The 11,976-nt window shown below is 54.5% G+C and overlaps 1 protein-coding gene across 1 annotated transcript; it reads right to left on the bottom strand.

Annotated features, from left to right (window-relative positions):
- Nucleotides 1–11,970, bottom strand: DEXI (Dexi homolog). Its single transcript, XM_006734519.3, has 2 exons — nt 11,302–11,970; nt 1–667 (listed from the first exon to the last, which is right to left on the bottom strand). The coding sequence occupies exon 1, from the start codon at nt 11,735–11,737 to the stop codon at nt 11,450–11,452; it is 288 nt and encodes a 95-aa protein (XP_006734582.1). The 5' UTR covers nt 11,738–11,970; the 3' UTR covers nt 1–667; nt 11,302–11,449.
- Nucleotides 11,971–11,976: the final 6 nt, after the last annotated feature.

The raw sequence follows: 11,976 nt of genomic DNA, 5'->3' as shown, positions 1-11,976 counted from the left end.
TGGAGTTGCATACATGTTTTAATTGAAAGAAGTCAGCCTCCTAAGTATTGCTTTTACAGGTTTATCAACATCAAGTATACATACCACTCACATTTTCAAAAATACTTCTGGCCAGAGGAGCAACGTGGCATTCTCCCGGCATGATGTATCAGTCCTGGCAACTTGATGAAGAACAAGCAACTTGAAATGAGTTAAGTCACACCCGACCCTCAGCCCCTGACATGATCTGTGGCTTCTTTTCCTTCTAACTTACTCCCTGAAATAGTCACTGCATCTAAGACCAGCCTCGGGCCCAACCCGACCGGGCTGGGGGCTCCAGTGGCATCAGATGAAGCTGGGAGTGGCTTCCGTGTGTGTCCGCAGTTTGAAGTATCCTCTCGAAAGATTAAGTGGGAGAAGCAGGTGCAGTCGGGGATGAAGAGCAGGGAGGCAGACTCTGGCTGGGTTCTTGTAAACATCCATCGCAACTGTGAAAGGTCAAAAGCCAAGGCAAGGCCATGTGTGCGGCGCTGTGGGCGGGGGAGGTCTTCGGATGCCCCTGCCTTTCCCCTTGGGCAGGGGCAAAGGCCTTCTGGGCCTCCACTCTCAGTCTCAATCTCTCCGCCCCACCCTCCTGGGTCCGGACGGAAACCTCTCTGTTGGCACGGAGCTTTTGGGGGAAGAACGCCTAGCGAGAAGGGAAAAGGGGTGTTACCAGCACGAAAGCACTGTCCTGCTGTCGCCCATTTGGTGGTGGCCTCAGGAGGCTTGGGGCGGGGCAGGGAAGCCTTCCTCCAACCCTTGCATTCGGGAACCATCAGAAATCCCAGACGCAGGCTGGTCGTGTTGTCCTACAACTTTTATGAACTCTTTTTTAATGAATTTGCCTGATTTCTAAGGGCCCTGGACTGGACAGCCAGTGCAATTTTCACTTGGGAGAGGAAGGATGGTCCATTCCTGGGAGGGAGGAGGGGGATCCTGGTACCTGAGGAAGGAGGGCAGTGTGCTCAGGGGTCACCCAGGGCCTGCTGGCCAATCTGAGCCCCAGGGCTGCTGAGCAAGCTCGGTTAGTGGGCAGGGCTTGGCAGCACCACCCACCTTGCCCAGAAAATGCTTCGCAGGCTACCGGAAGGCTGTGGCCACAGCCAAGCTACTCAGCAGCCCCGCTGCGCTGGTCCTCCAAGACATGGCATCATCCACGGTGCCTGGCCCCTCGGCTGGTCCCCATTTCCCATACCCTTCACTTTACGTGTCTAGCTGGGTGACAACGAAAAATGCACCCTCACCCCATTTCCAAGGGGCGCCGAGGGGGCAGAACTGCTTCTACTGAGAACGATGCATCTCCCCAAGGTTCAGAGAAGCCAAGTGACCTGAGTCACACAACTGTGACAGGCAGAGCTGCCACTGGACTGGTGGCAAAGGTAGAAACCATCATAATAAGGCAGCTGTCACCCCCTGAGCTTTTACTATGTGCCACGAGCCCCAGGCAGAGGCTGTGGGTGCCTTGCTCCGTTCCTTCCGCTCACCCCTCCAGGGCATGCCAACCTGGCAGCTTCCACCTGCAGGGACCTGCCTCCAAAGCCTGCCTGGCCCCCAGGCTGCAAGTGCAGGCAGAGCCAATGTCTCCCGAGAGCTGCCTTCCAACCAGTGATGACCAGGAAGGCGGGGGGTCAATACCCCAGCTCCTGCACCCTGCAGCTGAGTCTCCACCTACCCTGGTCCCCGGAGTTCCTGAGCAGGACTGCAGTGGTGACCTACTGGATGACAGAACCCTTTCCTGTCTCACCAACCCACTCCGTACTGGTAGTTCTGGGATCACCTCCCGAATACACGACTTGCACTTGAACCTTGGTTCTGGGGTCTGCTCCTGGGAGAGCAGACCTGAGACAGAGCAGTACCTATATCATGTCATTCAGCCCTCCTAAAACTCCTGGAACGACACATTATTATGAGTCCAGTTTACAGACAAAGACACTAAGGTTCAGACACGGTAAGTAACTTGTCCAGGATGCTCAGTTCTCCAGGCTTTCGTTCCACTGGAGATTTTCAGCACTACCTAATTTCATACCTCCTGCATGCCAGGTCCTGAGCTGGGTGCTGGGGACCCCGCGATAAATGCGGCCATGCTTTTGAGACACAATCTGGTGAGCAATCGCAGCCCAAGGTAAGACACCCGACAGGAGGGAGCACAGGGGACGGATGGAGCCCAGAGCCCAGGCAAGGCTGTGCACGAAGAGCATGCCAGGTAGGGGGCAGGCTGGTGACAAGGGCACAGCAGGCCCTAGAACCCCCTAGAGTTTGGTACAGGGAAGGAAGCAAGAAGGTAAACCATGGTGGACACACAGCTGGAGAGGGGAGGAGGGGCCAAGTCAGCCACGTTTCTTGTGCTGCCAGATTCACCTTCTAGAGGCCAGCTGGGAACACATCCTTTCACTGCTGAGACCCTCCCTGGCTCCCACTGATGACACAGGCCAAGTCCTTGCGTCCTGGGGCCCCAACCCACTCCCCACTGGACCTGGCACGAGGGGGAAGCCAGGGCCGAAGCCAGAGCACTGGTGAGCTCAGCCCTCTAGAAAGGCATCTATGCCCCCCCCACCCCTCCCACCAGGAATCCCCCTTCTGCTGACCTCCCTCCAAGGAACTCCTAGGGTTCCCTGTGGGGCCAGTGGTGGTGCTCCCCAGAGCAGGGCTCACTCTAGAGATCTCCAAAGCAGGGGTTCATACTTAAGCCCACTTTAGACTTGTGTGGACTGGGTATCAGAGAGCACAGAATCACCCCCAGCATGGGGACCCACTCCTCTCCCAATCTCGGTGTCCGCGACAAGCACGGAGTCCAGATAAGCGTCAGTCTGGCTGGAACGTGTCTCCGACACGTGCCAATCTCCCATCTGACCAGGCCCAGGGCCCCACAGGCGCCGGCTCTAGCTGGATCCACTACTGTTCTCTGTTTTCACCGCGCTATCTGCAGGGTCACCTTCTATTTATGGCAAGTGATGCCAGGTTTCCACTTCTGATAGTAATAGAAAGTTCCTGTCCTTCCAGAGCATCGCTTCACTTTAAAAAGAGCTCGTTTAAAGAAAACAAGGACACAAATGAGAATTCAAACAAGAGAGCAGAAATTGCTGACAGTGTCATATGGGGTTTCGGAAACCCCGATCAGAGTTGGTCCCACTCCTTCCACAAAAGGCCCAGACAGGCCGGGGACCTGCCCTAAGTCACAGAACAAGGTGAGGACCGCCCCGGTCTCTGTGTCCTTGGCTGGAGGATGTCCTGAGACCACTCATCTGTGCCACCCACTGTGGCTGTTAATCAGTCCCCTTGCTCCTTAACTTGCAAGTCTGGCCTCAGAGCAAACCCCCCAATGAGAATCTTGAGAATCTCAGTAACAGGCGGTATTTCTCCAGCACTCTACACTTACCTTGTACTATCTGCTTTAACTCTTGTCCTAGCTCATGTATTCCTCAGAACAACCCTGGGTGGCGGGGGGGGGGGGGGTGGCCAAGCAGGCTCATCGGGAATTTCAGATGGGGCTCAGAGAGGCTTCAGTAAATTGTTCAAGGCCACACAGCTTGCAAAGGGCAGAGGCGGGATTTGAACCTCCGTGGTCTGATCTTAGGTTCATCTCTTTCCTCCCAGGCATCCTGGAGATGCTGCAGCTTGCAGAATCCAAAGCAGTGGGCTCTCCGACCTTCTAATATCATTACAGCATGACAGACAATTCATTCGCCGTTGGCTTTTTTTTTCCTTCTTCTTTCTTTCTGAAACTGTAACCTTTCATTCCAGGCTACTCCCGAGAGCTGGACAGAGGAAGTGGCCGGCTGACTCATTTCTGTCATTAAAGAATGACAGCTGGGCACTTGATCCATTTTAAGCAGCAGCGTCTCGGCTCACTCCCTCCGGGGAGAGTGCCTAGTTTGGGATCGGCCCTTGTGTCTGAGGGGTGCTGTTGGACGATGCTCTGGGCAGAGAATCTTGCCTTCCCACGGTCCTCCTGGGCGGCAGTCAGGGCAAGGCCTATCTGTGGGAATCCTGGCTCTGTCCCTTCCTCGCCGTGTGACCTCAGGCAAGTTATCTCTCTGGGCCTATTTTCTTCATCTGAAACAGGAGAATGGTACCCACCTCGTTGGGATGTTTGTTGTGAGGATGACATGAAGTCACGTCAGTGGAGTGTCTACAATACACGAGGCCTCGGCACGCAGTGGTCCCTCCCCTCCTTCCCACCTGTTCCCAGCTAGCAAACACACCAGGCAGGGGGCCTCCTCAGTGCTGGAGGGCCTTCTGAAAACAGTAGCCCTGTCGCCCTCCAAAGACCTTGTGTGCTGGAAACCCATTGCTCGCTCCTCTTTCCCATGCACCAACCGACCAATTCAAGTGGCTAAAGACAGATGTTACCCAGGGCCAACTGGGTGTCCACCGTGGTCTCAGTGACGGGCTGTGTGCAGGACCTCTGCCTCAGCTAGTCCAAGAGTTCACGGCTGGAGGGGGATGGGAAAGGAGATGCTGCCTGGTTGCCTGCGTCCCTGATGGAAGTCAGTGTTCTGGAGGAACAAGGATTGGTTTCTCAAACCCGGATTCGGCTTTACATATCAGCTGCTGACCCTCACCAGCTATGGGTTTGTGAAGATTCTTGGTTCAGAACGTGTCTCCAGCTGGTCGGTGCCTCAGACTTAGTGAGGCCCTTCTGAAGGGTCAGCGTTGGCCCAGGCGATGATTTATTTATTATCTTCAATCAAGGCATCTTTTTTTTTGTGATCATCAAATTTTTAAAAGGAACCTTTATGTCACTATCATGAATAAATAAAAAACAGAATCATTTCGGGATGCCTGGGTGGCTCAGTCGGTTAAGCGTCCACCTTCGGCTCAGGTCATCATCTCAGGGTCCTGGGATCAAGTCCCGCATTGGGCTCTCTGCTCAGTGGGGAGTCTGCTTCTCCCTCTCCCTCTGCGCCCCTCCCCTCCGCTCATGTTCTCTATCTCTCAAATAATAAAATCTTAAAAAAAAAAAAAAAAGAACCACAACAGAATCATTTGTCATAAACAGAAGGCAACGCTAAAAACAAATATGATGAAAATGAAACCATTAGCTCTAGCCAGATACCGCTGGCCCGCAAGACTGAGCCCGGGTCTGGTTTCTCTGGTCAAAGGGAGAAGTAGCAGGTGCCCAAGAGTGGCAGAGCACCGAGAGCCTGGCCACACTCTGCTTCGGGGGCCTCACCTGTACCAGAGGACCTCACTCGAGGAAGCACTGGGAACGTGGCTAGGAGGCCCAACTGACCACCTCATAGCTGGGTATCCGGGATGAGTCACTGAACGTCCGCAAGCCTCAGTTTCCCTCCCTGTATAAGGGAGCTAATGAGCCCTGCCCTTCCTGCTTCGTGGATAATGTGGATGATGCTTTGGGGCAGCTAGGAGATGTGGGAGAGGAAGTTATTTTTAACCACCCAGCCAATTCCCCTGCCAGGAAGGAATCCCAGGAATGAGGCCTTCCCCGTCCAGGGGTGCCTGGAACTAGAGCTTGCTCCCAGCCCCTCCCCAGGCAGGGAGCAGGGAATGGCAGCCGTGATGGCACCAGCATCCCCTGGACTCACCAGGTACCAGTTATCATCACCCTGGGCTGCTTCAAAAAACAGAGCTGAGGTCCCAGATCCCATCCCAGATCACCCTTTGCCTTAAAGGCACAGCCACATCCTCCCTGGTAATGGGCCCCCAAGAGGAGGAGGCAAGCACCCGAGGAAAGGGGAGGCTTCTCGGGCTCATCTGCGTCTGACACACCATCAACACAGCACCATTATTAAGGGCTACACGCCATTCTTTGAAAAATAAATTCACATTAAAAAAATAGATTTTTGAAAAATGAAGTACTACAACTAGTGGATTTGATCATAACTACAAGTGATAAAGGGAGAAATAGTAACTTCACAGCGGGGAGACCCAGCAGACACCACCTTAGCCAAGTCATCAAAGTTAACCTCACCAGTGGTGGAACAGACAGACGTCATGGGTCTCCCAGATACCCTAAACTCACTTCTCTGTGGGGCCCCTGCCAACAATGCATCATCTGAGCCTAAGCTCAAGAGTAAACATCAGACAAACCCAAATGGAGAGATAGTCTACAAGACACCCGACTTGTACTCCTCCAAAATGTCAATGTCATGAAAGATAGAGACAGAGTGAGGAGGTCAGGATTGAAGGCAGCTTGAGAGACACAACAATTAAGGAAAAGGGTTATCTGCATGATGGGATCTGGGACCTCAACTCCGCCTTTTGATTGGGAAAGGTCACTACTGGGACAATCTCACAGATCTGAAGAAAGTCACAGATTAGATTGGTCCTAGGCTTGCATCGGGGTTAAATGTGCTGATCTCGACAATTGCACTGCGGTTATGGAAATGAATGTCCTTGATCTAAGAAACTATACAGTGAAATATTTAGGAGTAAAGGAACGCAATGTCTGCAATCGCTTTCAAATGGTTCAGAAAAATAGCTATACATATATGTATACGTGGATATACACACGCACGTATATAGTGCGAGCCCACATTGCCTACGGGAGCAAATGTGGCAAAATGTAAATCCATACAATTGGTGACTCTGGGTGAAGGGTATGGTGGACTTCTTTGCACTCTTCTTGCAACTTTTATATACCTGTGAAGTTATTTCAAAATAAAGTTTTATTTAAGAAACTCAGCAAAAAGGAGGGAGATCTACATAGGAGGCCTGGCAGAGCCATGACCACCATTCGGAGGTGGGATTTGGGAGCCCCCTCCTGGACCCCCCCTGCAGCCCCTGCGAACCCAGCACTGGGTTGCAGGGCTCAGCTGTCTCACACAGCTTTGCTCCCCTGGCCCCTCACTCCTCCTTTCTGGGCCTCAGCTTCTTTATTTGTGAGATGGGGATAATGCTGCCAGTCCCTTTAACTGTGATCTGGATTTCCCACATGCAGGCTAAGCTTCAGAAGTTCTGGGGTAAAGACAGCAGGTAAATCAGGACTACCAACGGTCAAGTTGAGAGGAGCCCTTAATTTTTTCGACACAAGGACTGTGAGGGTCTTCCTTGGATGAAACCTCCAGTTTGCGTAACTCAGAGACAAGGGAGCTGAACCCCTGGCATCTCAGCTGTCTTGAGGCCCCTAACGGGGCCCCTCCTATCCACAGGGGCAGCGAGCACCCATGCACCCTGTGGCCAGCACGCTTCCAGGTGAGCCTTGTGCTAGGACAGAGCTGGAAGGTCAGCCAGGCCTGGGGTGCCCATGCCTCTCCTCGCCACCATCACCTGTCTCTTGTCTGGACCACAGCTATGGGAGACCGCCTGATTCCCCTCATCTGCCCTGACCGCTCTCCTTCCCCTCACTCCTGGCAGGAGCTCCACCAGCTGCCTGTGGGATCGCCCATGACTTCAATCTATGGTCCACGTCCCTGCAGAAGGTCTGGGTTTCTGAGCAGAACGGTGACATGCCAGCCGGGGTGTCCTGCTGCCGTCTCAGGCTACAGACTGGAATGGAGGGACCGGGGCAGGTGGATCAGGAGCAGCTGTGGCCCCGAGTCAGGACCCAGAAGCCGGGAGACCCTGCAGTAAGTAGACTGATGGGTCTGGTTACCCTAGCTCTGTGTCTGAGCTACACCAGGCCCCACCGACTCTGGCAGCAACGTTCTGCAGGCTCTCCATTTCCGGTGCAGAAAGGCTCTCCCCCACAGCCCTCCCTCTGTGCCAGGAACAGCGACAGATCAATCCAGCTGCTCTGCCTCCGCATCGGAAGTGCTGGGATGTGAGGACTCTCCCTGGCTCCCAGGCCAGCCGCAGTGGCCCTTTCTCCTGGGAACGAGGGAGCTCCTGACTCCCCACTCCCTGCGCCATGGCAATGATTAAAACTCTAAGAAAACTGCAGGCCACGGCTTGCTCCGCAGGGCTCCAGATCTCTTGGACTTTGGAGACCACAAGCAGTGGGAAAGCTGTCCTGAGGGTCCCAAGCCAGGAGGGCAGGGTGGGAAGTCTGTCCCAGTGGTCCACACTTGAACCCACCCAGCACTCAGGCAGGCAGTCCTCTGTGACTCATCATGGGATAGAATTCATGCATGATTGCACATGCAGGTTTATACATTTGCAAGAGCCTGAGTGTACACACTTTCCATTATATCTGACTGTTAATGCTAGCAGTGGTTAATAATATATCACTTACTGTACACAGGAAGGTCTGCGAGCTGTACGTGTATCTCACTTAATTCTCACAACGAGGAACATTTCATTACCCCCACTTTTTAGAAGAGAAAACTGACACAGAGGGAGATGCGGAACATGCCCAAGGTCACAGCTAGGATTGGGATTTGAACCAGGTTCTTGCTCCTCATCCCAACCCTAATACTGCCTCCTTCGATAAGTGCTCAACAAAATTGGGTGGACCATACTGTGTGGGCACATACCCAGGAGAAAAAAAGAGAAAGAGAGCAAGTGAGTGCACCTTGAGATCCATCCAGGCCCCACTGCCTAGCATGTCCCACACCCTTAGTCAGTGCTTCCGTGACCTTCTCATGCGTAACATGAGAATACGTTCACATGAGAACAAGCCAGAAAGAATGAGATCTGACTACCAATGTTCTTCTGCTTACAGAAAGGGGCCCAGAGCTGAGGCCCATTTTTAGAGATTTCCCAAAGGCTTCTCCTGCTGCTGGCTACCCTTCCCCTTCCCCTCCCCCAGTCTGGGCTTCCCTGGTCCTGGGGCCAAGAACGCCCCGGCCTGGCTTCAGGACTGGGGAAGAAGGAATCCTGTGCGTGGTTTCCCCACTTCTTCAGGCTCGAGTATTGCCCCAGTCCCCGGCCTCCCTACCTCCCAGCTCGGGTGGGCCCAGGCACTCTGACAGCTTTGCAAGGAAAGGTGTCCCTGAGACACACTTCCTGGCTTTTCTGCGCAAACAGCCTTTGCTGCAAAGTTTGTCGAAGCATTTGGGCTTCAGTTTTTGGTTCAGAGTCTGCCAATGTTTTCATTTGGAAGGGGAAGTGTTTCTGTTGATGTGGTGAAGAGATAAAATAAGACATTCTTCACCAAGTTACAAGTCAAGCGCTTGGCTTGGAGGCAGAGATTCATTTTCAGATCTGCAAGGCCTAGCACAGGGCCTGGTAGAAGAGCAGGCAGAAGCAAAGTTTGTTGAATAGCTGCCTGAGTGAATACGTAAAGGGCCTAGAACCAGGCATGGTCAATGATCAGTACTCAGTCCAGGTTTTGACTGGTTTTTACAGGTTCTACCTTTAAAAGGTGTTCTCAGTCTGTGTTTCTCCATCTTCAGCAACCTTGCCCTATCCAGGCCCCCATTACCTCCAGCCCGAGCAACTAAACAGTTTCTAACTGGCTTCCCCGCTTCCATACTTGCCCCGACAGCCCATTCTGCCCACAACTGCCAAAGTCATCTTTGCAAACTGTGAATTGAACTTGTGTCATCTCCTGCTTCAAACCTTCTGATGGCTTCCCATTGCTCATGGCCGTGGCCTCCCAGGTCCTGTACGGTCGGCCCCCACCTGCCCCACAGACCTCTCCTGGGGCTGCTCTTTAGCCACACTGGCCTCCTTTTGGTTGCTGCAAAAACCAACTCTCCTACCCCACAGCCTTGGCACTAGCGACTCCCTCTGCCTTGACTGGTTTTCCCCAGATCTTCAGTCTGGCTCCTGCTACCAATTTAGGGCTCAGCTCAACTGTGTCATCTCCTCAAAGAGACCTTCCCTGACCCCCCCTTCTAAAGCAGCCCATCTCTATTCTTCTGCTTCGCTCATTCAAGAGACATTTATTGAGTGCCTACTAAATGCCAGGCGCTGTTCTAAGTGCTAAGAAAGCAGCAGGGACTCAATAGGGATGCCCAGGTCCTTCCTACATGTCCTCATGGCTCTCAAAAAATCTGATCATCTTGTTTGGGAATCTGCTTGTCTTTTCTCACCAAGGGCCAGGAGGCCACAGCTAAGTCTCTCTTGTTCACTGTGTTCACCCACTGGGCACAGTACGTACTCCGTAAACATTTGTTAAAAGAACGGATGGATGGATGGATGGCAGGCAGGTAGGTAAGGAGACTGGGTAAGTATGCAGGGCAGCTGACCCACTCTCCACCTGGCACTTGGTTCTTGCTAAGGTCTCACTGAGCTCAAATGAAGTTTTATCAAAGAAATCTCACTGTCCCCCTCTCAGGGGGAGCCCTCAGCCCTCAGCACTACCACCAGCAGGTCCTGCCCCACCCTGCAGTCCCTCTGACTATGGTCATCTTGGCAAAGGCAGGCCACAGAGGGGAGTTAACTCAGCCTGCTTGGCGTAAATGGCATTAGTGTCCGTCTTCTAGAAGGAGCTCTTGTCACCTCAGTATCCTCCCTTCATTGCCATTCAGGCCCTGTGCCTAGTGACACTGCACATAGTCCAGTGGAGGGGCTCAGCCAAAGAGTGCCTGCAAGTCCCATGAACCTTCACCAGACCCAACAGCCTGCCTACCTCTCTCTCTCTCTCATCTTGTTCAGCTGCCTCTCTTCCCGGCTCTGAGACTTTGGCCAAGTCCTTCTCCTTCCTGGACCTTCATTTCCCTCCCATCAACGCACAAGGTGGGGCAGGACACACAGCTTCCTGGTCGCAGCCTAGAGGCAGGACTTGAACACCTCAGTGCAAAGATCCTGTGGTCCCTACTCCCACCAGCCCAAGAGCTCCCTGAGGCCTTGCAAACACTGCAGGCAAAGCCAGCCCCAGCTTGCCTGGTCTGTGAGAGCAACCTGCGAAACTGGCAGTCCTTGCAGATGCAAGCTGCACAACTGTCCAGCTGGGGCACCCTGAAACCCGACTCCCAAGTAGCAGCAAGCCCAAGGCCAAAAGTAAGTGCAGACTGCTGAAGGAGGTTTCTCCTCTCTGATTCAGCGGGGGCCCCACCCAGACCCCAGGGGCCACAGGACAAAGGTGGTCACTGCCTGGCTTGCTACCTCTCCTGACACTCCAAATCTTTATCCTCCCAGGACTATGGGAATCCCCAGAAAGCCAAGGTCACCATCAAGCCAGACTGAGGCAGAAGGGAGGAGCTGACAGCTCTGCCTCGAAGGGATCTGGGTGCAAAGGCGCTTACAAGCTGTGGCAGTAGGTACCATGGCTAACCCAAACACCCCTTAGGCTCTGCCTCCCTTCCCCTCTTCAACAACAACTGTCACCTTCATCAGAGAAAGCTTTCCAGCCCCAGCTAAAGGCCTAAGAGGGTCTGGCCATTGCTGGCAGACCTCCAGGAGCCTGGGGGAAGGGTGTGTGTCTGGTCTGGAGATGCCACCCTCTTCTCCAGCGCCCCCAACCCACCCTCATCTGGAACAGAGGGCACTTACAGGTCTTGGAGGCCGGAGACGGCCTCGTCCTGCGGATCCCATCCCTGGCCCGACGATGCCCCCAACCAGCAGCGGCGGCATGATTTGGGTGGCTGGTCCAGGCCGAAGGGTGCGGGTCGTTGGGGGGAGGGGAGGACGGTAGCCAAGCCTACTCCAAGTAACCATCGAAGACATCGAGCTCGGAGTCGGCATCGTAGAGGCCCGAGCCGGGGTCGGAGAGCACTCCGAGGTCCACGAGCGCCTGGTCCATGTCCTCGGGCAGGAAGACGAGGCCCACGTTGAGGACAATGTACTCCATGAGGAAGGCGTAGTATAGGATCAGCACATTGACGAAAAACAGGCCCACGTAGAACATAGAGGGCAGCAGAGACGGCGGCACGTAGGGGACCAGGGGGCCCAGCGCGTCCAGGTGGGCCGCGACCCGGGCGCCGGGCATGCAGGGGGCGGCGAGGGCGGCGGCCCGGCGATCCCAGCGATCTCAGCCGCTGCGGCGCCCGGGCGGCCGGCAAGGGGGCAGTTCAGCCATCCAGGGGCGCCCCGGGGGCTGGACCCAGGCGGCGCTGGGTCCCGGCGGTGCCCCGCCGGTGTGCGCCGGCCTCTGCGGACGCGCCCCGGCCCCTGAAACCTGTCCGGCGGGGTCCACTCACCCCAGATGTGCCCACACGGTCCTCTCGA

Source organism: Leptonychotes weddellii, chromosome 5 (genome assembly GCF_054177405.1).
Source record: "Leptonychotes weddellii isolate Sample4059 chromosome 5, ASM5417740v2, whole genome shotgun sequence".
Lineage (NCBI taxonomy): Eukaryota > Metazoa > Chordata > Mammalia > Carnivora > Phocidae > Leptonychotes > Leptonychotes weddellii.
Note: the sequence above shows the minus strand (reverse complement) of the source record. Positions and strands in the feature narration are given on the sequence as shown.